The sequence below is a fragment of the Gobio gobio genome, assembly GCF_949357685.1.
Source record: "Gobio gobio genome assembly, chromosome: 2".
Taxonomy (NCBI): Eukaryota; Metazoa; Chordata; class Actinopteri; order Cypriniformes; family Gobionidae; genus Gobio; species Gobio gobio.
In genome coordinates, this window is record NC_137098.1 from 11,627,684 (window position 1) to 11,651,890 (window position 24,207).

A 24,207-nucleotide genomic window follows, 5' to 3' on the forward strand; every position below is an offset into this window, starting at 1 on the left:
GAAATGTCTCACACAAGCATTTACGTACTATGAAGACCTATTATGTTTTGTTATTTCTTTAGCATGTAGGCCTATCATGCACAATCACTTTGCCTCATTCCTTCGTGCAACACTTTAAAACTGATTGTGTGACACTTGCGAATAAGAAGTGCACGTAGAATTGAATGTACACTTTTAGAGTACTTCAAATATTCAAGTTTTTAATGCTGTTTACACGTCTATGTGGTGTTTTTAATATGGTTTAAGACAAAACCATGTGCAAATTCAAAAGTCAACACCATTGTTGAGTATTTTCACCTTAAAAGTCCGGTGAACCTAAGACAATCTCAAAAACGTGGTTTGAAATCACTGGTGTTTGTGACATCACAGACTACCTTGTAACCAATCACGTCAATGTGTGTGCGGGCTTTAGCATATCATTAACTATTTTCTGAAGCAGGGAGTCTCAAAAGAAGCCAGGTTATCCCGGTATATTTTTCTGTAGATATGAACAATCGGATACATTTAGCAATGTAGCAGGTTTATTATGTATATTACAATGTTATGATGAACTATAGTAGGCCTATGTCTTTCTCCACTGATGTTCTAAGATGTTCAAAACGTTTCTAAGGATACTGATTTTTAGAAAGCCGTCTGACTCTGAGATGGTGAATGGGAAAATGGTTTGTGTAACATTAGCTACACATTATTAGCTGTTTGATAACATAGTCAAGCAAAAAGTTAAGCATATTAATAAGCGTTATGTGTCCCACGTTGAAAAGAGCGATACCATTGTGCAGCGTTTACTATAGTAAAGTTGAGCGAGTGGATCGGTCACGATTCACCATTGAGAGTGATTCACACTCCACCCCGGACTGTCATTCCATCAAAGACTACATTACCCATAATCCTTTTCCCGAACTCACCAGCACTCATTGTTTACACCTGTGTCTCTTTTACCTCATTACCTCTGCCTATATCTAGCCTGTTCACCCTGTCATTCACCGCGAGGCTTTGTATGTGTTACACTGCATCTCTGAGTGTTTATCCCTGGTTGTATATTGGTATCTGGACTCTGCCTGTTTTTGGACTACCCTTTTGCCTGTCACTCCTGTCTTGTTTGTTTGGACTGCCTGCCTGTTTATTGACCCATTGCCTGTACATTGGATTACAAGTCTGGATTGTCCCTCTAATAAAGTTGCATTTGAATCTCCAACCCCTCAAGTCTCGGAGCAGTTACTTAACAGGATCTCTGAGGTGGTGTGAGGCGGGACTAATTTTTTATATTCATGGTCCGCGCATACTAAATGAAGCAAGGGTGTAGAGTTACATTCAAGCTATTTTAAGGCATGAATCATTTTTATTCACAGGTAAAATGTTTAAATGTGTCATTTTGGTGATCAAAGATGAGTTTTAAGGGATAATATTATTGACTACATGGGGACTTTAAAAGTATAAAAAAAACTACAGATAATTGAATGAAATAAAATGGCACTTAAGTGTACTTAGAAAGATGGGACTCAGAGAGCTCTCGGATTTCATCAAAAATATCTTAATTTGTGTTCCGATGATGAACGAAGGTCTTACGGGTTTGGAATGACATGAGGGTGAGTAATTAATGACAGAATTTTCATTTTTGGGCGCACTAATCCTTTAAATGGTTACAAAAGCACACTAAAGTTAAACTAATTACATTTAATAGATATTTAAACTATAATACATTTTCATTTAATTTCAATCTTAATTTAAATTAACTTGCAGTCAGGTGCACTTATAGGTGCACTGTCACATTTTTTCCAGTAAAATATCCAAAAATCACTAGGCCAGTGTTATGTATTTTGTTCAGTTGAGTACTTAAAATATCCCATGTGTTTCCAACTATTTGTAAATTGTGAGAAAATTGCTATTTTAACCAAGGAACCGGGATGTGTTAGGGAGTCGCCTGTCAATTTCGTCATATCTGCGTTCCCCTCGGTTTTATTTTGCAGAAACGCTTTACTCCTACTGCAGTGTGCAACAAGTGTCATCGCAGCTGTCGAGCGAACGCACAGAGTAACGTCATAACATCATTTTCAACACACTCAGATGTATCTAATATGATAAACAGAGCTGCGTTACCTCATACTCATGGACGGAAAAGCTGAAATGGCGCCGGCGACTGTGGCATAATAAAAGTACCGCTGCTCGAGAGGCGTGTTTTGGGTTCATCTTCTTAACAATCACTCCAGCGGCCTTGCTCAGCTCCCACAACACTCGGTCCTGCTCTGCTTCATACTACAGTAACGTTAATAATCGCATCCATGAACATGATTTCTGCCCGCGTCCTATCCCGATTCTTTTCCTCCGGCTGTGAGGTGAAGACCATATGTCACAAGATTCTGCGCTCAAACGTGGCGTCATCAAACTACACCTTTGTTTTGAATAGGCGACCTCTAGCAGACGGAAAAGTTACATAGTGTACCGTTAAGTATAGGGGAGCGCGGGGCACAACCTAACGCGGGGTTAGTTGTAACACGCATGTTTTAACCCTTTCCACACATACCAGAATGACGAAACTTAGTGTATTTACTAGTTGCCATATCAACACTATTTAGAGAAAAAATAGCGCCAAAATTAGAAAATCTTTGGAAGATATTACGGAACATTTATTTAACCATGGCAAAAGTACATTTCTTACTTAAGTTTATTTTTCATCTCTGTTTTTTGTGTTTATTTAAAATAAGACAAATCTGATATTATTTTAATCTTATATCTGTTATTTAACAGTTGAGATCGTTCTTTAATGCTGATCTAACCAGCCGAAGGCACAAGCTGCGGTTTAAATCATAGTTGCGCAGATGGGGTGCGTTGTAACACTGCGTTACAATGAGCCCCTATTAGAAATGTGCTATTATATTCTATACTTTTATGATTTTTTTTTAGAAACCATGAGAAAAGGGTGAATAAAAACTGAGAGTCAATGATCAGAAATTATTCATTATTGTTATGTTTTTAACTATGCTGTATAGCTGTATTTAGCTATGTGTTTGTTGTCAAACTCAAAAATTAGTATTTTTAATGATTTAAAAATTGCCTCATTTTATTTGAAAAAGTATGTCTTGGATATTTTTTTGATTATATCAGGTAACATTTTAAGCTGTCATTTGGTCATGTTACAATGTGCCCCTCACGTGTTACAATGTACCCCACCTATGGGGCATGTTGTCACACTTCTCTTCCATTCTTCAGAGACAGTCAAAAAGCGTAAGGTTGTGCCCCGCTCTCCCCTATATTTTTTACAGTATATCAGTTCCTATTTTAAACGTATACTAAAGTGTACTCTTTTTCACAAGGGAATAATCAAAATTAGTGATTGTTGTATTGTAAGTGTAAGTTTCAAAAGCCAGCTGTAACACTCTGTCTACTAATATAAATAATCTTTATAAACAACTTCTATGCCGACTTTCACAGACCCTCATTCTGCAACATCAACTTCTCTGTCTTTCAGTATCTTTGTCTTTTTGTTCAATAGTAGCCATACAAATTTTACTTTACTCACTTTCCAGAAAAAACTCCCTTACTTTTGATTTAACTTTCACAACCTGCATAAAATGGGTTTCCCGGCACTCCTTTAAAGGGTTAGTTCACCCAAAAATGAAAATTAATGAATTACTCACCCTCATGTTGTTCCAAACCCGTAAGATCTTCAGAACACAAATGAAGATCTTTTTGATGAAATCTGAGAGCTTTCTGTCCCTCCATTGACAGCTACGCAACTACCACTTTGACGCTTCAAAAAGTTCATAAAGAGATCGTAAAACTAATCCATATGAATTGGGCGGTTTAGTCCAAATTTTCTGAAGAGACTCGATCACTTTATATAATGAGGAGATTGAATTTAGGCTTTCAGATTTCATCATAAGATGAACAAAAATCTTATGGAATGACATGAGGATGAGTAGAGTTTTTTTTTTGGTGAACTATCCCTTTAACGTCTACAAGAACTGCTATCAGTGGCATTATAGAGTCTCAGTCTATGAGGCCCCATTTCCTTCGGATCACCCTGTGAAGGCCCAAGATTAGCTTCTGTCATTGACCTTTGGGGTTGACAATGTCTAAAGGGTGACCCATACGGGACAGGACCAGCTGGAGCCGACGCTGTGCTCTTGGTCGGGGACAAAAAAGTCAGGGGGGATTGACTCAAACTGTTTTTCGGTGGAGGTTCATATGCAACCTTTGCCTTCCACTCGGCCGGGGGCTCGGGTAAGAGCCTACTCTGAGCGGCATAGCGCAGGTTGGAAGCAATAGACTGCTGAATGTCCAGGAATGTAAAAGCTGCATCCACGAGCCCCAGTGGGTGGCGTGAGGCAGCTTCCCAGGGGGTTGGTGGCTTGTGTAGCTTGACAGTCTGTACAGAAGCGGGTTGTGATGCAGGTCTGGGTGATGGAGAAAATGACACCGACCTGGGACTGAGACCTGAAAGCCTAACAGGTGGTGACAAGGATGAGCTCCTAAGCCCCTGAAATGAGCAAACAAATATGTGTAAAACAATTTTCATGGCAATAAACAATCGTACTTGCAGATTCATATCAATAGTGAAGACACAGAAAACAACGTTGGTGTAGAAACAACTTTCACTAGTAAATTTTACAATTAAACCCAGGTGAAAAATACGTACTATTAAATGCATTATAGTATTTTTGTATTGTACTAAAAACATACTCAGGTATGTTTTAAATGCATTTAATAAATCCCATTTTCACCTGGGAATACAAAGAAACAGCTTGAATTAAATGAGAAATTTGCAAGTGGAAAGACTGAAATAGTATTTTCTATATTCTAATAATCTTTGTCCTATATTTTTTCACAGTGTAGATATGTGGATGCTTACAAAGATAACTTTCCTCTAGGTTTCCACATGGACTGAACAGATACCTAAGCTTAACAAGAAAGACTGTGCTGCCATCATCTGGTTATGACATGAACATGCAGGGCTGTAATTAATTCAATTCACTATAACCAGTCTCTTCAAGATGAACAAAATTAGCATTTTGAAAAAAACTATCCAGGCTCTTTTGCTTTTAGAAAAACAAGGACAGGAGGTCATGAAGACATGGGATTCTATTAATGATAACTTTATTTTAGTGAGTTTGTAATGTAATATGTAATATTGCTAAAATCTACAGAGCCCCTAAAGGGACATGGTGGTGGAAAAAAAAGAATAAGATGGGAATAAAAAGAACATGTCAATGCTTTTGCAATCTTTTGCAAATGTTTTGTGTTCCCCAAGAAACTTCGCTCTTTTGAGTTATTTGCGACGCAAAGTGTCTTGGGGGAACGCAAAACTTTTGCGAAAGAACACAAAAAAAGCATTCAAAATATACATTTTTCTCCAATCCCATATTTTTTTTTAACACCACCTCCCTTTATGGACTCCGTACTACGGAGAGTGTTTCCCGCGGAATTTAGCTATTTTCGCACTATTGCCTAATTGGGTTTTGAAGCAATTGGGCTGTTTTTTTGCACAAACCTGCCAACCCTGACATAAGGGAACAATTATTTTGTCAATGCTTTTGCATTCTCTCACAAATGACAAATGCATTCTCTGAAAAACGTTGTGTTCGTGCGCAAAATATTTGCGTTCCCCCGCAAAACGTTTGCGAGCGGATGCAAAATCATTGCATTTTATATATTTTTTCATCACCATGTAATGTCCTTTTAGGGTCTCCGTAAAAATCAGAAGTAATCAGATTAAAAAATGACAAATGTAGTTATTTTGTACAATTAATTTAATGTTTTGTTTTAAAAAGCCAGTATTTCAGTTGAATGTTCAATGGCAGTATTGACTGGCTTAAATAATTGACAAATATAACATCATCTAGGTGTTGCTGTTGCACATTTTCATTGTATATAAAAACATAAATGAACAAGTCTAAAGTGATATAAAAGTGACAGGTGCCATAAAGCGAGGTGCCCTGCTTTTAAGTCATGGGACCAGAGATCATATTTCTCCAAATATAGCCCCTGGAGCAGGCCTTGCAGGGCATTCATTCATATCATTTCCACTTTTCCCCAATTATGAAGTATGTCTTACTTAACTCCTGAAAGTATGATGCAACACAGGTTCAAATTTAGAACAATACTCACAGCTTGCCTCACGGCGTACTTATTTTAGGCTGTCAAATTATTTTTTTCCCCCATGCAGAAACAAATCACTTTCCTGCAAATCAAACTTTTGGAAGGACTGAGTAGGATGTAAATAATAATAGAAAATATGGATATTTCATATGGATTCGCATATCTGAAAGTATCTTATATGTTAAATGTAATCTCCTACCTTTATTGTTGGAGAGCAAGATTGAGGATTCAATTGTAACTAAATGTATCACAATCACAAATAAGATACAGTAAAGTGGTGGTAATGAATAATAAATCAAATGTATAACTGAATTGAATGATTAAATGTTTTATAAGCATAATTCCGTTAAAATAGCCATTGACTTCTTTGTTGTAGTAACGTTAAGTCTTTACTTACCTTATATAAACTCACAAGTAAACTATTACTGAAAGATACTTTGAAAAGGATTATGAAAGCAAAGAATAGTGAGAGGTGAAGAGATTGAAAAGATGGACGTGAGTGAGGTGCATGCAAAATCAAACAAACAAAACTGAAACAGTCATTTTAATGGCACTGTGGTACATGTTACAAATAGTGTACTATGAAGAAAATATCACACAAAGAAATGAGCAGAAGACAGCAAAAAAGAACAGAAGACAGCAGTCAAACTAAAAATGAACATTTTTAGAACTCTTCCACCTCTTATATCTGTTTTATTTGACGTTCTAGTTGAACTGATGAAAAAAATATTAAAGCAAACAAAAAACTTAACATAAATTCCTCCCTCAAGAAAAGTCTACTTATCTTCATAAAAAGTACAAATGAATAGCTCTCCAACTATGTACCAGCTGTTCAACAATGAAATAGTGACATTATTCGACCTACTTGAAAAAACTCACATACTGAGTACATTCATTTCTTCTTTTATGAAGAAAGTCTAAAGCATTAATTACAATTTAGAAATGTTTTTTTCCCCTCAGAAGGTGAGAGCTGATTGAACTCCGCTTATAAAATATTCACCATAATACATTCCCTCTCAGTTATACTGCATCTCCTTGCACTGTTAGCCAGAAGTTAATACATTGTTTACTTGCATATTCCAAATATCATTGAACTGTTCATATATTTATTTCTGTCTATCCACTGAGGTATTGTAAAATATTATCACATACGCATAATGCTTGTGTGAAAGCTGATACTGCAAATCCCTTTGGAAGCTATGTTAAGCTTTTACACATTTTAAATTTGATTATATATTAGTTGGTTTTAAAAGGATAACATCCTTAAGTTGTATTCCAAATCAGTGACTCAGTAGGTCTCATAATAGACTATTACATCTCTCTTTTTTCACCTGCAATAATTTTTCCATCATCCATTCCATGTTTCTCATCTCGAACTCACACTCAACACAAATTCCCTTTGACCAAAATGATGCCTAACACATAACTCATTTTCGAGCTGACTAAGTACACAAGCTTTACCTGTAGCAAGACAGGCCTATAAAATATGCAGTATAAATCAGAGAATTATTCTATAAACATCATGTGATGTAATTTTGAAATGTCTATGCCCTCTTCTATGTTAATCATTTGGTAGATCTTAACTGTAATTTGTAACAAACAATATTTCATTCTGGAAGTTTTATGTATATGTTCTACAAAAAATATCTGCATCTTAGGTTAGTTCTTGTTTTTACCTTAGTTCTTAAGGTAAAAAACACTGGGGGAAAAATCACTATAACTATTTTTCAGCAGTGCTTGGCTTCCACACCTGAGCCGCACTCTTCTTGGCTGAAAATTTTGGCTTTGGGGCAGCAGTAATACTGCCTCCCGAGATAGATTCAGCCCTTGCTGGGAAAGATGGCACAACATAAGAACTAGGGGCTGGTTGGTAGGACAGTGCAGGTCCAGCTTGATATACTGGATTAGGACCTGCCTGATAGGAGGGCGGGGAGGGTTGTTGGTAGGGAGGACTTGGTGCTTGTTGGTAAGGATTTAAAGGAGGTTGTTGGTAAGTTTGTTGGGGGTTGTATTCTTGTTGAAATGGGACTTGATGTTGTTGATAGGCATTTAGGACAGGCTGATATGTGTCAGGGGGGACTTGGTGGTAAAGGCCATCCTGCATAGATGACTGACCAGCCATTCCATAGGGTTGCTGGGCCTGTTGTGGCATAAAACCATAAGGGGGAGGACCTTGGTTATATGTAATTTGCTGGGTTTGATTTGGAGCACCTAGTGCTTGGGCTTCAATTTGGGCCTGGGCCTGAGCCTGGGCTTCAGCTGCCTTTTGAGCAGCTAGCTTTTCAGCTGTCTCCTTTTCTGCAGCAAGTTTCTCTGCTGCTGGGCCATAGGTGAAAAGGGAGGATTTCAGCTGATAGGGCTGATGTTTCATGACATCAAGAACATGAAGAGGTTTCGGGGCAGGTTTTCCTTTGCTTTTGTTCTTGTTTGTTGTTGAAGAGCTAGAGGGGGGAGGCTGCTTCATAGCACCTGGTGGATATGACGGTGAATGAATTGGATTATATGCCAAAGGCGGGGGAGCCCGACAATTGGGTGAATATTTCCAGGAATTTGACAAAGAAGCAGAAGGTGAAGATGGTCTTGCCTTATTTTGCTGCACTGTGGTAGAATCCACAATGTACTTCTCCATTCTGGATTGCCTCTTGGCGAAAAGTTCAGCTCCTTTCCCTTTCAAGGCTGGCATCTCGAAAGCTGAACCAAAACCAGAGGTTGACATACTACTTGTTGGAACAGGGGATGGTACCTTTGTCCCAGTGGTATATGAGTTCATTCGTCGTGGAGGAGGGGGCTGAGTGGTCTGAGATGGACTCCAAGACTTGATTGGTTGGGACGGCAACTTCTGGGTTGCAGTTTGGGGTGTGTTTCCAACTGAACCTTGCTGGTGTTGGGGTGCCCAAGCATTCACAGCTGGTTGAGACTGAGATTGTGGTGGTATCCATTGGCTCACAGGTGGCGGTGATGCCTGCTGTTGAGGTTTCGGTGCCCATGGAGGATGCACCTGAGGCTGAGTTGGTGGCATTGGCTGAGCCCAGGGAGGCTGAATTTGATTCTGTTCAGGTGTCCAAGAGTTCATTACTTGTTGAGGAAGTTGTTGAGAAGCAGGTTCTTGTCCCCACTGTGGATGTGTTTGGGACTGGACTGGTATTGGTGGCCAAGGATTCATGGGTGGCTGCACTGGTGCTGTGGGCTGAGGTGTTGAATGAGTCTGTTGAGCCCATGGAGGCTGTGCTTGAACTGGACTCTGTGGTTGAGTCCACACATTTGCAAATGGCTGTGTTGGCTCTTGCTGTTTGGCCTGAGAGACCCAAGGTGGTTGTGGTTGTGGCTGTGGCTGTGGCTGCCTCTGAGGTTGAGCCCAAGAAGGCTGTGGTTGTTGTTGAGGGGGTGATGCCCAATGTGGCTGGGATTCTTGGAACTGTTGTTGTTGGGTCCAGGGTGGCTGTTCCTGGGCTTGATTTTGATCTTGTCGCCAAACATTAATAGGTGGCAGTGCTGGCTCATGAGGCTGAGACCATGGGGCTTCTGGTGTTGACTGATTTGGGCTTGGTACCCATGTATTGATTTGGGACTGAGGCTTTGCTTGATGCTTGGGTGGGGGTGAGGTTTGAGGCTGTGTTACCCAAGAAGGCTGGGATTGTGTTTTAGAAGGCACTGGCATTTGTACTTCTGAAGGGCCCTGAGACTGTGTCATCCATTGTGGCTGTGTTTGAGATGGGTTTTGAGATGGGACTTGCAATTGGACCTCATTTGGACCCCAAGAACTTACTGGAAGCTGCTGATGACCTTGAGTTGGAGCTGGATCCCATGATCTGGCAGATGGATCTGACTGCGTAACAGGTGGTGCAACAGGATGAGCAGAATTAATTTGGAGCTGGGGTTGTTTCTCGCTCCAGGTTTCTGGTTGCTGGTTCAACTCCATCTGAGATTCTGGTTGTTTCCAGGCATTACTTGGAGCAAGTTGTTCAGGACAGTGTTGAATATTTTGGGTTTCAGGGGCCAATGTAGGTTCTACTTCAGACATGGTTGGGGCCCCTGTTACTGGGGCGGGAGCAGCCTCAACCCCTGTGACTGGAGCTACAGCGGGTCCAGGGACACTGTTTGCGGTTTGCTCTGGGATGGGTTGGTCACTAGTTTCTTGTTGAATTGACCATGGGGGAGAAGCTGGGTTAATGTGAGGTTTAGGAGCTACTGGTGGTGGAACTTTGTGTTTCATCTTAGGAGACTGAAGAAAGTTGCATGCTTCAGCTCCTAAGCTTAAATAATCTTCTTCTGGGCATGACTCAAAACCTGCCTTCTTGTCATTCCTGTTGAGGAGATTCAACAGAGCAGGATTAGGTGAAATCTTTGGAGACTCTTTGAAAGTGAACATAGGTTTGCTGGCACTCCTCCTCCTTGTATCTTGCAAGATACCAGTCTTGATAGCAGGCACAGATATACGCTCATCACGGGAAGCAATCTGTTCACCTTGTCCCAATTCACACCCAGACTGTTCTTGATTATCTGCACTTGTGGGGGAGGAAAATGGAGCGGCCACTCTATTTTGAATTGAAAATGGTTTGGCACTTCTGTTTGTGACTGATGCCTGCATTTCATTCTGCACTTGCTGATCGAATGTGCCATTCATATGATGTGAATACTGCTGCACTTGCTGCTGTTGGAAGTGTTGTTGCTGATTGTATGATTGGACATTTTGATACATTTTTTGTTGCTGGTATTCTTGCTGTTGTTGATACTGTTGGTGCTGTTGCTGGTATTGTAGCTGCTGCTGGTAGTCTTGATACTGCTGCTGCTGCTGCTGCTGCAGCTGCTGTTGTTGATAGTACTGTTCTTGGTACTGATGATGTTGTTGCTGTTGCTGTTGCTGCTTTTGAGCTGATATGCTGTGGTGTAGATTTACATCCATGTAATTTTGGGTTTCTTGTGCATTCATATAAGCACGTTCCTCCATGTGTTGGTATGTTTGATGTGTCTCAGGCTCCAGCGTCGCTTCAACAGGGATCCCCTTACGTCTCATCTCTTCATGTTCAGCTACTATCTCATCCATGCGCTGTTTGCGCTGGGCAAACATGAGAGCTCCTTTCCCCTTGGTGTCAGGTAGTGCTTCCATATCCTGCTTGTTGTCAAGCTTGCGCTCTATCTCAAGTAATCCGGTATCCCAATCAAAGCTTACAATGCTTTTCTGAACTGAGGCATTGGTAAAGAAATCCTCATCAATTTCGGTTTCACTTGTGGCTAGAACAGTGAACTCAACAGCGTGCTCCTCCTTGTCGTCTTCGTCGTCCTTATAATCTGGCTCGTCCTCACCAGTACCGTAGCTTACAAGTGTATACTTCTTGGCCCTCTGTCTATGCTTCTTAAACATCAACACCCCTTTGTTATGAGGGTTGAGGGCAGGGGCAGACAGCAGGAGAGCAATGCGCTTGCATTTGGACTTTGCCTCTTTCACCTGCTTCTCTGAAAGGCTCTCACTGCGCCGGAGCCCTAAGAATGACACAAAAAAGCAGGAGTTTAGGGTATGGGCGGGTGAGGTCATAAAATAGGGATAATGTACATGGTTGGTCCTGGTGGCCTAATTCACTGAACGTGTATGAAGCATATAAATAGCCCTGTTATATGAGCAGCCAACAAGTCATTTCATATGAGAGGTCTTGAACTGAGAAAATACAAGTATCAATTGAGAACCATGTAGCTAACTCATTTTAATCTAATGTGAAACCAAATACATAATTGTTTGGGATATGGGATAATAATATGCATGTGAATACATGCAATTGAGATTTTGCTGCATGAAGTAATGAATGAAGTAATGCATGACAATGTGTATAAACATGTGTATCAAAATGTATTTTAAGAGAGTTGTGGCTTCTCCGCTAATCAAGTAATGAATCCCAGATTTAGCAGGTGTTAAATAGAATTTACCGATCCCCTGACCCACATTATTCCCAATGACCCAATAAGTCATTCTCCAAACAGAGATTTGACAACACCCTCACCAATTAACTGAATCTGTGATCCATGTATAACAGCCAGATATTAACATAAGCCACTTACAGCTGTGAATGTGTCTAGAGCACGTTAGTGAGACTGAGCCAATAGCAGATCCAGCAGAGAGAAAAAAGAGAGTAAAAATAGCCCTGGGGCCGTGTGTGGACTTGCTAGTGCCAGAGAGCTAATACAAGCCCATATGTGTAGCTCCAAAAGCTGTAAAAAAAGACAAAAACACACCCTGTCCTGTTTTAGTCAATATACATACAAGTACTGTGTCACTCCTTTCAAAATAGGTTTGGCTAAAACTTGGCACATTTCTGATTCTTGTCTTTCCAGTCTCAAGGTGGACAGTGCCATAGATGAGTGCTCCTTCCATTTCAGTGCTGCTAAGATGGCCAGTTTTAAAGGATCGGGTAACAGGCCAGAGTTGCACATGTCGATGTCTGTCAAATGTCACTTCTGCAAGCATCATTAGCATGCCCATGTTTTATTCTTAACTTTACTAGTCATGTCACCCTGCAAGCCCCCACCCATCACTGCAACAGAGTGAATGATTGCCATGTTCTTTTTGTTCTATCTTCTATAGAACAAAAATCTATCTATCTATCTATCTATCTATCTATCTATCTATCTATCTATCTATCTATCTATCTATCTATCTATCTATCTATCTATCTATCTATCTATCTATCTATCTATCTATCTATCTATCTATCTATCTATCTATTATCTATCTATCTATCTATCTATCTATCTATCTATCTATCTATCTATCTATCTATCTATCTTAAGGTATTACAAAACATTTATGCATGCTCTTGCTCACAAATCACTGAAAGCATGCATAATACAGATCATAATACAGTAACACAAAAATGTATAGGTTAAAAAGAAACACACAAATTGGACATGAATTATGTTTAACGTTTTTAACATCATAACTTTAGAAATTACAAGCAATCCGCAGCTGACTCCGTCAGTTCACTGATGCTATATCTATAACCTAAGCTTTTAAAATAAGAAATTATTGCTATTCTTGCAAACAGATACTATATCACACTATAACAAGCGACATACTGAAAATCAGATGTTACTTACTGGCGTGCCTTGCCCGGTGCTTGTTGGGCTTGTTGACCTCCCTCTCCGATTCAGAGTCCCACTCCTCTGAGGGAAGTCCAAAGGACACAGAAGAGGAGGTGGGAGCTTCTTCAATGTGCCCTCCTTCTTCCCCACCAGAATCCAACCGTACACCGGCCTCTACCCCCTCCTTTCCAGAACTGCTTCCAGATAACTGCTGCACTGTCACCTCCACCTGTCTTGGCAAAGCAGGGGATTTGCTAACCAACACACCCCACTGACCAAGGGGTTGTCGGTCTCGTCTGGGTATATATAGAGGTCTATCTGGAGAAAATGTGGTGGTGATATAGTTGACGCTCTCATCCGTATTTCTATAATGGATGTCTCCCTCAACTCCACAAGCACTGCCTAATGCAGTACAATCTGGCTCTTTCAGGGTGGTCTTGGAGAGCGACAGCTGCAATTCGACCACAGATCCTGCGGTTACATCCAAACTAGTGTCTCCACCACCCTGGGCATAGGTGCCTCTACCTTTATTCCTAGAAGCAGGTATTTGAACTTGCGTCCGGACCAATCGAGTCCCCACAGGACACTCTCCATCGCTGTCTGTTTCCCCATAATATGCTTCATCCTGGGACTCAGAGATGTATATTTCCTGGGGGTCTGGATGAAGCCTAGATGGAGAAGGGATCCGAAAAGTGGTACTAACCACTTCAAAGCTCTCTTGAGGTTGAATACAGCATCTGCAGGGGGGAGATTATAGTAAAATCATGTTGTGTGCAGTTCAAACCCCAAGACTTTTTGTAAAGCAAATCAATTATTGGAAGTAAGAGAATTACCTTAACTTTTAGTTAACATTAAGAAAAGCAAGAATGAAGCATTAATTTTTCTGTGAATAATGTATTAGTGTTTTATTACCGGTAATCTAAATTAATCTAGGTCAGTGATTTTGTAGTACACAGTGGGTGAAGGTCAAGAAGGTCATAAACAAGACTTTTAATTAAAGCCACAATATGTAATTTTTCGCCGCTAGATGTCGCTTATTCAAAACGAAGGCGTAGCTTGATGACGCCTGGATTTGATTATGCCACAGACGATCGCTTCAACTTTTTCCGGTCATAAATACGCATCGCTGTTTTATCATATTAGATCCATTATTTGAGTGTGTTGAAAGTTATGTTATAATGCTCCTTAGTGTGTTCACTCGGCGGCTGCTATGAGACACTTGTTGCACACTGCAGTAAAGCTAGATCAATATTAGGCATAAAAAACATGGTTTCATAAATCATGACAACGAGATTTAAACAAAAAGACTAACTGCGTTGAGCTGTATAACAATGATTAGTTTTCTGTCGATGAATGTATCCAAACAGTTGCTCACCTGTCTAATAAAACACACAATATATTAAAGCGTCTTTGGTGTTTCCATGGTTTCGGAAATCGAGGGCAACTTAGGTATGATGTCATTGATAGCACTGACATGGGCAGTGTCCTGGTTAAAATTGCTGATTTCTCTGGATTTAAACATTCTTGGAAACATTTGGGATAATGTAAGTACACAAGTCAACAAAATATATAACATTGTTCTAATAGTTTTTGGATATTCTAATCCAAAAATCTTACATATTGTGCCTTTAACTATACTATAAAATGCAAAACACTAATTTAATGCATCACAATACGTAAGTTGCATCTGGTTTAGTATGAGTTATTGCATTAACTTCTAATACTTCTAGTAATGCTATACCTTTTTTTGCTAGACAAAAAACCTCATCGCACAAATAAAAGATGCAATACATTGAAACGTAAAGTGCATCAAGGAACATTTGCCCTAGCAATAAAATACCTTTTGACAAGCAGCTGTAGACAGTCAGCAGACGCCTCAATGAGATCAATAGCATCTGAGAGACTTAGGTTAGAGCAAGGCTTTCCATTCACTGACACCAGTTCATCATTTTCACACAATCCAGCAAGGGCAGCGGGACTACCATCCTCTATCTAGAAGAAAGATAATGATCACATATTTATTAAAGGGCAGTTTTAGCAGTTAAAACAATGTAATTTAACATAAATCTAAAGGTAGACATTGCAATGCAGAATGCACACAAAAAGTGTTTTTAGAATGTTATTTGAGTACAAACATAATTACTTGAGTAGTATCTTAATGCATATTATTAAGAAGAGGAAATACATTTGATAATAAATGAATACATTATTTTCGGGGGGAAAAATACAGATAAAAAAGACAAAATATTTACAGTGAAACTGGTGAACTAGTTACTGGTGTGTGTTTGTGTGTGTGTGGTTCAGGTAAACCTTATGTTATGGGGACAAAGATGGCAATATCTGAAATCCTTGTCCTTGTGAGGAAATTTTTTAGTCCCAAAGAGGAAAAAAGATTTTAAATCATACTAAGTGAATTATTATTATTATTTGTAAATTTAAAAAGTTTTCTGTGATGGGTCCTTTTATCAAAATGTACTACTATTCTCAGTTGAAAAGTAAACTGGAGTAGTGACGTTTGTCACGTTAACTCACAATTTTTTGTAAGGTAAGGCTTGACTATATTGTTACTATGTGTTGCTAATTTATTTAACTGCAGTTTTCTAATGGGTGATGAATTTGCATGCCTTCAGATGCGTCACACGCTTGCTGGCTTGGTGTGTTTAGAAATGTTTTGTGATAGTCGTTGCTGCAGCACATATTTGTGAATGAATGGATTGTAAAAGGTGGTGTTTCGTGCTGTCATGTGGGGTAGTAAATATAGAACATAATCGGGAATGCCTGGCCAAAAGACTTGCGTTTTGTAGTCTCAGTCTTGACACACAAGTCAAGTCTCGATTCAAGTCTCAGGTCAGTTGTTTGCGACTTAAGTGGGACTCGAGTCCAAGTCACAGACTCCAGTTTCCATCTCTGTCATAAACCTGCCATGATAATTGTGAGTAATCCCTCCTGAGGTCATCATTTATACTGAACAATTTCAATCAGGAACTGAGATTAGTTCATTTTAAACCTCATTAATACCACAATTCACCAAGCATGCACAAAAAAAAAAAATCATCCTAAGTGAATTTTTTTTTCTTTTTTTGTAAATGTAAAAAGTTTTCTGTGATGGGTGGGTTTAGGGTTAGTGGATAGAATAAACAGTTTGTACAGTATAAAGATCATTATGTCTAAGGGAAGTCCCTATAAAACATGAAAACCCAACGTGTGTGTTTTTTGTAAAACATTGTGCACATGTATACTGTACAAGTTGGATGAAATAAAGAACTATAACTCCATCCTTGGTTCATAGACAGCGTGTCTTAATTTAGACCAAGAGCCTCTAATTTACGCATCACAACAGCTGCATGTCAAATGACTAAACAGTATTGGCCAAAGCAGGTCTGTGACCCATAAGCCTTGCATACAGAACCAGAGACACTTCAACATAAGATTTAATATACGCCATCTGTAACTTTAAGTGCATCACAAATCAGCTCTCAACTATAAGGTCAAGTCATAAAGCACAGTAATTGTTCGTCAAAGATCGCTTGATATGGCACATGGTATTATTAAAACGTATTCAAGCTGGCAAGCGAACTGAAATTCTATATTACTCTATATTGATATACAGATCAAATCTTAAATATTATTAAATGGATGACCCGAGTAAAAAAAAAAGTAACAGAATTATCCAGTCCTAAGATGACCTTGTTTATTCAAATGTTTGCATTACAAGTCATTCCCAAGTATAATGGCAGATTTATCTATGCGTATGACCATCTGACAGTGATAAATACCTTCACCTAAAATAAACTTCTTAGATAAATCACCTAAGATCCTGAAACTACAGATGTCATGTCATGTCACCTGAGGTCATCATTTATACTGAACAATTTCACTCAGGAACTGTGAGATTAGTTCTTTCACAACTCACCAAGCATTTGCTCACAGCTGCTCAGGCCAAATAAACAAATACATAAATAAAATATAGCTGCAAGCAGCAATACCGGGGCCAAGCGCAAATAAGAAGAAAAGACCAAAATGGCTGGGAGTGTCAGACCAACTGCAGCAATGAGCAATTAAACACATTTTAAGATGGTTTTAGGCAAAAAGGCTGAAAAATGCATTGTAGTCTATGGGAATTTCATGTTTCGTTCTATTATAGCGCCACCAAGAGGCACAATCTTACCAATTTTTTTATGTGTCCTCAGAGTGAGCCCATGTGTGTGTCAATTTTGGTAAAAATATCTCATTTTGTTTTGGAGTTATAGACATTTATATGTAAAAACACATTAAAAAAATGACTGACACCTGACTTTGATTGGATTTTACTACCCCTTACTATCAATATTTAGACATTTGGGCTCACAAGCGTGACTTTCGACCTATGTTTCCGAACTTCTGACGCTGGTTTCGGCTTGATCGGACTAGCGGTTTCGAAGATATCAGCAATTTTTTTTTAAGCGCTAAATTACAACGCTGCACAAACCATACCCCGAAACCTGGCAAGTTTGGTATCGTTGGACTTGGCAAGGATTCAGGAGACAAAAAAAGTTACTATAGTAAAATAAGTCAATCTCACACAAAGTTATAAGCGTTTAAAAGAAAAAAATCCACTAGGTGGTGCTGTTTCGAAACTTCTCAGGCTCTTTCAGGGCATCGAGCTGATGACCCATACTGAGTTTCGTAACATGTGTTCATGTGTTCATAAAATACAACATTTTAGCACATAATTCAAAATGTCTGACAGCCAAAATGGCCGATATGGTAAAATTGGATATCAGACGACTCGACATGTCGCCCTGAATCTAACGAGACCACTTTTAGGACAAACGGTTCAAACGTTATAAGCAAAAATAGCCATTTTTCATATCTTCGGACCAGTAGGTGGCACTGCGCCGAAACGCTGCAAGTTGCCTCAGGTCACGCTTGTGATGACATGTACCAAGTTTGGTCTAATAACAATAAAGTGTTGCGAAGATACAGCCTTACGCCTGTTTTTGCAAGTGCTTTGTCAAATTTGTTCACGCGTTTATCAAAAACGATTTGACAAATCAACTTGAATTCCATAACTTTTTGTCAGCACTGGCTGAAGATGATCTGGTAAAATTTTCGTGCAAATTGGACGGACCGTCTAGGACGAGTTCACAAAACGTCTCTAGTTACGTATGTAACCTATGTTCCCTGAGAACAGGGAACGAGACGCTGCGTCAGCTGACGCTACGGGGGAACGCCTCCAGCGTGACAGGTGCCTGAAATCACAATTACAAAACGTCAATCCTATTGACCGGCGACAGCCCATGACGTCATCAAGGTGCAACCAGGAAGTATAAAAGGGCGCCTTGCCAACATGACCGTATCTAAACGTCTGAAGGGACTGTTTGGCAGACAAGCCTTGCGGCATGGCAAAGCGACGCAGCGTCTCGTTCCCTGTTCTCAGGGAACATAGGTTACATACGTAACCAGAGACGTTCCCTTTCGAAAGGGAACTCGCGCTGCGTCAGCTGACGCTACGGGGAACGATATACCAACGCTGCCATGCCGAAAGGAGTGCATGCCCAATGGCAGTGACAACTGTCAGGACAAGCAAATTCAACTGAAAAGCCTGAACCACTCCCCTTCTGGTCACATTAGGCTGTCAGTGACAGCGCTCCCTACGGTCAAAGCCCAAGCTATAAACCTGAGAAGGAAACTTCGCATACTACATGAAGTCCTACCCTGGCCGCTCGAAGGCCTGGAACCAGCCCGTTCAACAGAAGGGGTTCCTTTAAGGGAACGTGGCAGGGGGACCCGAGGGAACCCGTGCCAGTCACTATTCGGGAAGAATTCACCGAATGCCACCAGGGAGGCCTGACCTAGCGACCTCTATGTGGGACACGTCAGTTCGGCCAACCCCTGTCTGCTTAAGTACAGAGCCTCTGGTACTTGCCTCCGGAGAGACATCCTGCTAGGGTACTGCAAAAAGGCAGTGTCCTCCACCAGCCGGACCTCAGAGACGGGTTATCGTGGAAGCAGCGCTCAGCGAAGTGCTTTCTAACCCTTGCTAGCGAGGGGAGTTTAGCCACTCAATCCTAGGATCTACCAAGCACTTATTTTAAAACGTGCTCAGGAGGCCGAACAGGCCTACAGGCTGATCCTTGCTGGGAGGCCTCGATGGGCCTACAACCGACGGATCAGTGCCAAGCGGCTATCAGCTCACAGAAGACTCTCACTTGAGAGGAGCTCCCAAGCCTGCCTGGTAGGTAACCATGCTGTAGGCGATCTATGAGAGTCCCTTCCTGTAGGGACCGCATAGTAGCAGCGTCGTCTCGTCATGCTAGGGTATGAACACCGCCTTCAGGTGCTACCGGCTAGAAACCGGCGCCTGATAGCAGGTGACCACCAGCTGTCAGCGTAAAGCCAGTTATGTGTTCCCTCCTAGCCAGAAGGGGCCTCCACCTGGTAACCTGTGCCGACTGCTCGCGTGTCCAAACCACGGAGCTCGCCCTCAGGGAGGCCTAGCAGGCCTACCACCTGATCGCAGTCGAACTAGCCCTCGTGGTAGCTGGGAGAACAGGGACTCGCTCCGTCAGGGAGGCCTAGTGAGGCCTACCACCTGTTTAGTCGTTGGGCGTTCCTTCAGGGAGGCTTAGTTAGGCCTGCCACCTGACAATAGGTGCGCTAGAGATAGCTTTTTCACAGTGACTAGACTCATCTAGAGACTGCGAAACCGGAACATGCCCTTAGAGGAGGCCAGATGAGGCCTACAATCCAATAGCGAATCCCCCAGGGAAGACTGTGCCGCTTGCTACCTGTTAGCAACCCATGCCACCATGTGGTACCGGAACTGGGGACCGGGGAACGATCTCAGGGAGGCTCGCCGCCTACCACCTGATAGCAAAACCTGCTAGTCCTCCAGGGAGGCCTAGTGAGGCCTACTACCTGCTAGCACTCCACACTCACCGCCACAGAGACTGGGAACCGGGAACTCGCCCTCAGGGAGGCCGGGTGAGGCCTACTACCTACTAGCAGCTCATGCTAGCCATCCAGTGACTGGAGCCCGGGACCAACACCTCATACCCCTTTTCCACCAAAGCAGAGCCAGAGCTAGATCGGAGCCAGAGCCTAGTTTCAAATCGGTTCTTTGTGTTTCCACACCCAAAGCCCTAGCTCCGAGCCAGGAAAAGTGGTTCTTAAGTAGCACCAAAACATTGCTGGGCTAGAACAGGGCTAGAAGTAAGAACCGATTACGTCAGGCGCTGGGGGCGGGGTCAACAAGACCAACACACACTTGAGATCCGCCATTGTGAAATAGCAGCTAATGGAGCTAACAGCTGCTGCTCGTTTGTAATCTCCGTCTATACAAATTACGGCGAACTACATGAATGCGTTGGATTCGCTGTGTTTGCGTTGTGTTTTGATGCCGATGTAGGATCGTAAAGCCATGTGAATGAATAGTAACGCAACGTTTGCATTGTTGATGGAAGGCTTGTTCGCAGCGGTGCTGTGCAGACCGATCGCCGTATGATAACGAGTCCAGCGAGAGCACATGACTCCTTATGCTTTTGATTCACTCATGCGTTTTTATATCATATGTGGATCGGTCTGGCAAGCGCTGATGCGTCTCGAACAAGCCTGGTGTGTGTGTGTGTGTGTGTGTGTTTCCCGGCAGGGTTGCCAGGTTTTCACAACAAACCCGCCCAATTGCTACTCAAAACAAGCCCAATCGCGTTCCAGGGGGGACTCCCCAGTAAAAATCACATTTGGGGGTAAAATATGTGTTTTTTGGCATGGTTGCCTACTAAAATTCGCAATATGGGGCTAAATATCACATAATTGGGGTCGCTTCATCCCGTGGACATGAAAAAACATTGGCAACATTGCCGCTGCCTCGCTAGCTTTGCTGAGAGAGATGAGACGTATACAGTGACGTAAGACATGGCTCTGTTGTGGCTCTCAGCCCGTGGAAAAGCAAACGGTTCTTAGAAAGCTCCACAGTCGAACCAACTATGAACTGGGACTAGCTCTGGCTCTGAATTAGCTCTAGCACTGCCTTGGTGGAAAAGGGGTATCAGAGGAGGTCCAGTGAGCCTGCTTACCCCACAGCAGGCCCTTAGGGAGGCTTGGTAGCGCCTACCACCTACTAGCAGCTCGTGCCAGCCGTCGAGGGACTAATGCCCAGGAATACCCCCTCGGGTGAGACCGGGCAAGGCCTGCTACTCACAGCAGGCTCTCAGGGAGGCCTGATGGGGCCTACCATCTGAGCCAGGGTAACCCAAAAACGGGAGCCTACCCCTCAGGGAGGCCTGGCAGGGCCTACCTCCAAATAGGAGGTCTGCAGGTTCTATGAACCCTGCCGCGGATAGAAGAATGCTGGCTGCTGCACCCGGGCTGACGGTAGCTGTCTGCTGCTGACGAAGAACTGGACATCCAGTTATCACCTGGGGACTCATCCCCAAGGAGGCCAAAGAGGGCCTACCAGTTGACGAGGTTACTGCTGAAGTTGACGTCGACGGAAAAAATCCTCCGGGGCCCACCTATGGGCCACGACGTTGAGACTCCCTTGTCCTAGAGTCCGCTGCCCAGACTGCCCAAGCTGGCTACTCACAACCAGCGGGCCTTCATATGCCCGCACCTGGGGCTGGCTCCATCCCAGAGGCTAGAGGGCCTCCACGATAGCGCAGTCTCACAGGGCAGTGCCTACAGACATGAACCTAATCACATTGCCAACAGCAGTGCACTCAGTGCAAATGCTTAGGAACCCTCTAAAGCGAGGGGAGTACAACTTACGTCACCTGCTTCAGGGCGGCCGCCTTACTTTCTCATACAGCGGTCTGCCGTTCGTGCAAGGACGTCAGCCATTGGTAATGCTCGGGCCTCAGGGGAGCATTCGATCAAACCGCCACTTTTTGCAGAAGGTTGCGATGTTCAGCTCGACCCGAGCCCTAAAGAAGGTGGAGCAGAGGACATAGAGCAGAGGGTAAAACACATCATACAAAAATGTAACCCACCGGCCGTACCATCCTCCAGGATGAGGCCGGGGGCCACCAGAAGGTGGTGGCCACACCAGCTCTGAAAGGCGGGGCACAGCAAAACTAAAGTCTTAGACGCACACAGCGAAAGACGCTCAGCCCGGCCCCACGACCACTGGCAAGGTCGCTATCCCCGCTGCAACACCTACACTGCATTACTAAATAACCCCAGAATGCAGAAAAGGGGGCGGGCCTTGGCCGGACTACTCTGTAATAAGAGGAGGCTGAATCAAGGATGCAGAAAAACATGCACTGTTCTTATATCTTAAAGACCGGCCTAGGGCGACATACCTGCTTTTAAAGGAAGCGCCCCCCATTCTTAGCAAAGCCTAGGCCAAGTGGTGCGGTGCTAAACCTGCACTAGATCTACCCAGGGCTCGGGAAAGAAATATTATCACCCCTTACATAAACAACGGGGCCCCGAAAGCCATTTAAAAGCCCAACAGGGCTGGGCGCAGATCTCACTACAGCTCACGCATTAGTGCTTAACCCGGTCGTAATGCTACTTTATACTTAAAGCTAGGAAAACAAACAACTCGCCCCCGCGCGCCACAAGCCCGCGAGCAAGAGCGGCAAATACAAACACTCACATAAGTGAGAGAGATAACACGGAGAGGCGGTAGATCTCTACTAGCTAAAGTATAGCATTATGCACAAACATATAATGTTGCAAAGAAGATCGTTCTTAGCTTACTCACGGGGAGCTGCAGGCCCTGCGATGTCCAGCAATGTTCCATAATCCCCCGAGCCCTCTCAGGAGAGCGAAAAACGGAGTCCTGAAAACATTAGTAGAAAATGTTTCACCCTTCTCGAGGGGGACTCACCACTCGCTCTTCTCGGCGCTTCAAACCAGCCATCAAGCTAGTATACGACCACCATCCTGAGGGGGGCGCTTTCACCAAACAAACCAGGCGGGCCGTCAGAATCTTACATTTTCTGCTCGTCATTGGCCTACCGGCCTGATGTAAAGCGCCCAGGGGAAAACACAGGAGGAAGGGAAAAAGGCAGCGCTCATCTGTGCGCCCTGGGAGGCGGAGTCCGCTGCCTACGCTGATTCCGGTTACCAGCACCGGCTTCCCTCCTCTTCCTGTTGAGGGTGTCCCGCCTTCTCTGTGCACCAGTCCTACACGAAGGGGGCGCTCGAGAGGCGATGCTGGTTCGCTGGTCCCGTCTCCAGTCCTCCGATCGTGACGGGCCAGGGACACCCGGCTGCCTGGGCGCAGTCCCGGACCTCAGCGGGATACATGCTCTAAATGCCACCGAGCGCGCCTTCGCCTCCCTGAACTTTCCGACCACCGCCTCCACGGAGGTGCCGAAAAGTTCAGAGGGCGAAACCGGGGCATCCAGGAGAAAGGACTTCTCTTTCTCCCCGATGTCCGCCAGGTTCAACCACAGATGTCTCTCCGTGGCTACCATCGCCGCCATCGAACGACCGATGGCAAACGCGGTTTGTTTGGCAGCCCGGAGAGCGAGATCCGTGGTCCGGCGCAACTCGGTCACCGCATCAGGGGTTAATCCCTCCCCCTGATCGAGGTCCCTCAGCAGGTCCGCCTGGTAGGCTTGTAACACCGCCATGGTGTGCAAAGTCGCCCCAGCGTGACCCGCTGACATGTACGCCCTGCCGTTCAAACGTGATGTTGTCCTGAGAGGTTTGGTCGGCAGGGTGGGAGCCCTCAGTGTCGATGGCCGCCCAGAGGTTCGCAAACATCTCGTCCACGGGCGGCAACGACACATATCCAGCCTCAGCCAGTCCCTCGACATCAGCGAAGTTAGCTCGCTGATGCCGATGGATGCGGGCTGAATAAGGCTTCTTCCATCCCTTCGAGATCTGCTGATGGAGATCTGGAAGAAATGGAAGACTCCCGGGAGCTGGGCGGTCATGAGCGGAGAGAAACCGGTCATCCAAACGATTTGGATGCACAACCTCTCTCCTCGCGCGCTGCCACGGCAGCTGCCGTCTACCTGCAGCGCGCTCCATGACCTCCACCAGCTCCCCGTACATGGGACAGGATGGATGTGAGGTTTCAGCTTCAGCTGACTCACCAACCTC

The 24,207-nt window shown here is 43.3% G+C and overlaps 1 protein-coding gene across 2 annotated transcripts in view; it reads right to left on the reverse strand.

Annotated features, from left to right (window-relative positions):
• Positions 1-3,825: 3,825 nt before the first annotated feature.
• synpo2a (synaptopodin 2a) overlaps positions 3,826-24,207 on the reverse strand; it is a 39,232-nt gene continuing 18,850 nt past the window's right edge. Inside the window, exons 2-5 of one of the 2 annotated variants that reach the window (XM_079811150.1) lie at positions 15,008-15,159; positions 13,183-13,904; positions 8,681-11,577; positions 3,826-4,477 (exon numbers count right to left, since the gene is read on the reverse strand). In XM_079811150.1, coding sequence (XP_079667276.1) covers positions 3,947-4,477; positions 8,681-11,577; positions 13,183-13,904; positions 15,008-15,159 — 4,302 coding nt within the window. In that variant the 3' untranslated portion in view covers positions 3,826-3,946. Of the gene's footprint in view, positions 4,478-5,742; positions 11,578-13,182; positions 13,905-15,007; positions 15,160-24,207 lie in introns of those variants that run through there. The other variant, XM_079811149.1, reaches the window with a different exon arrangement.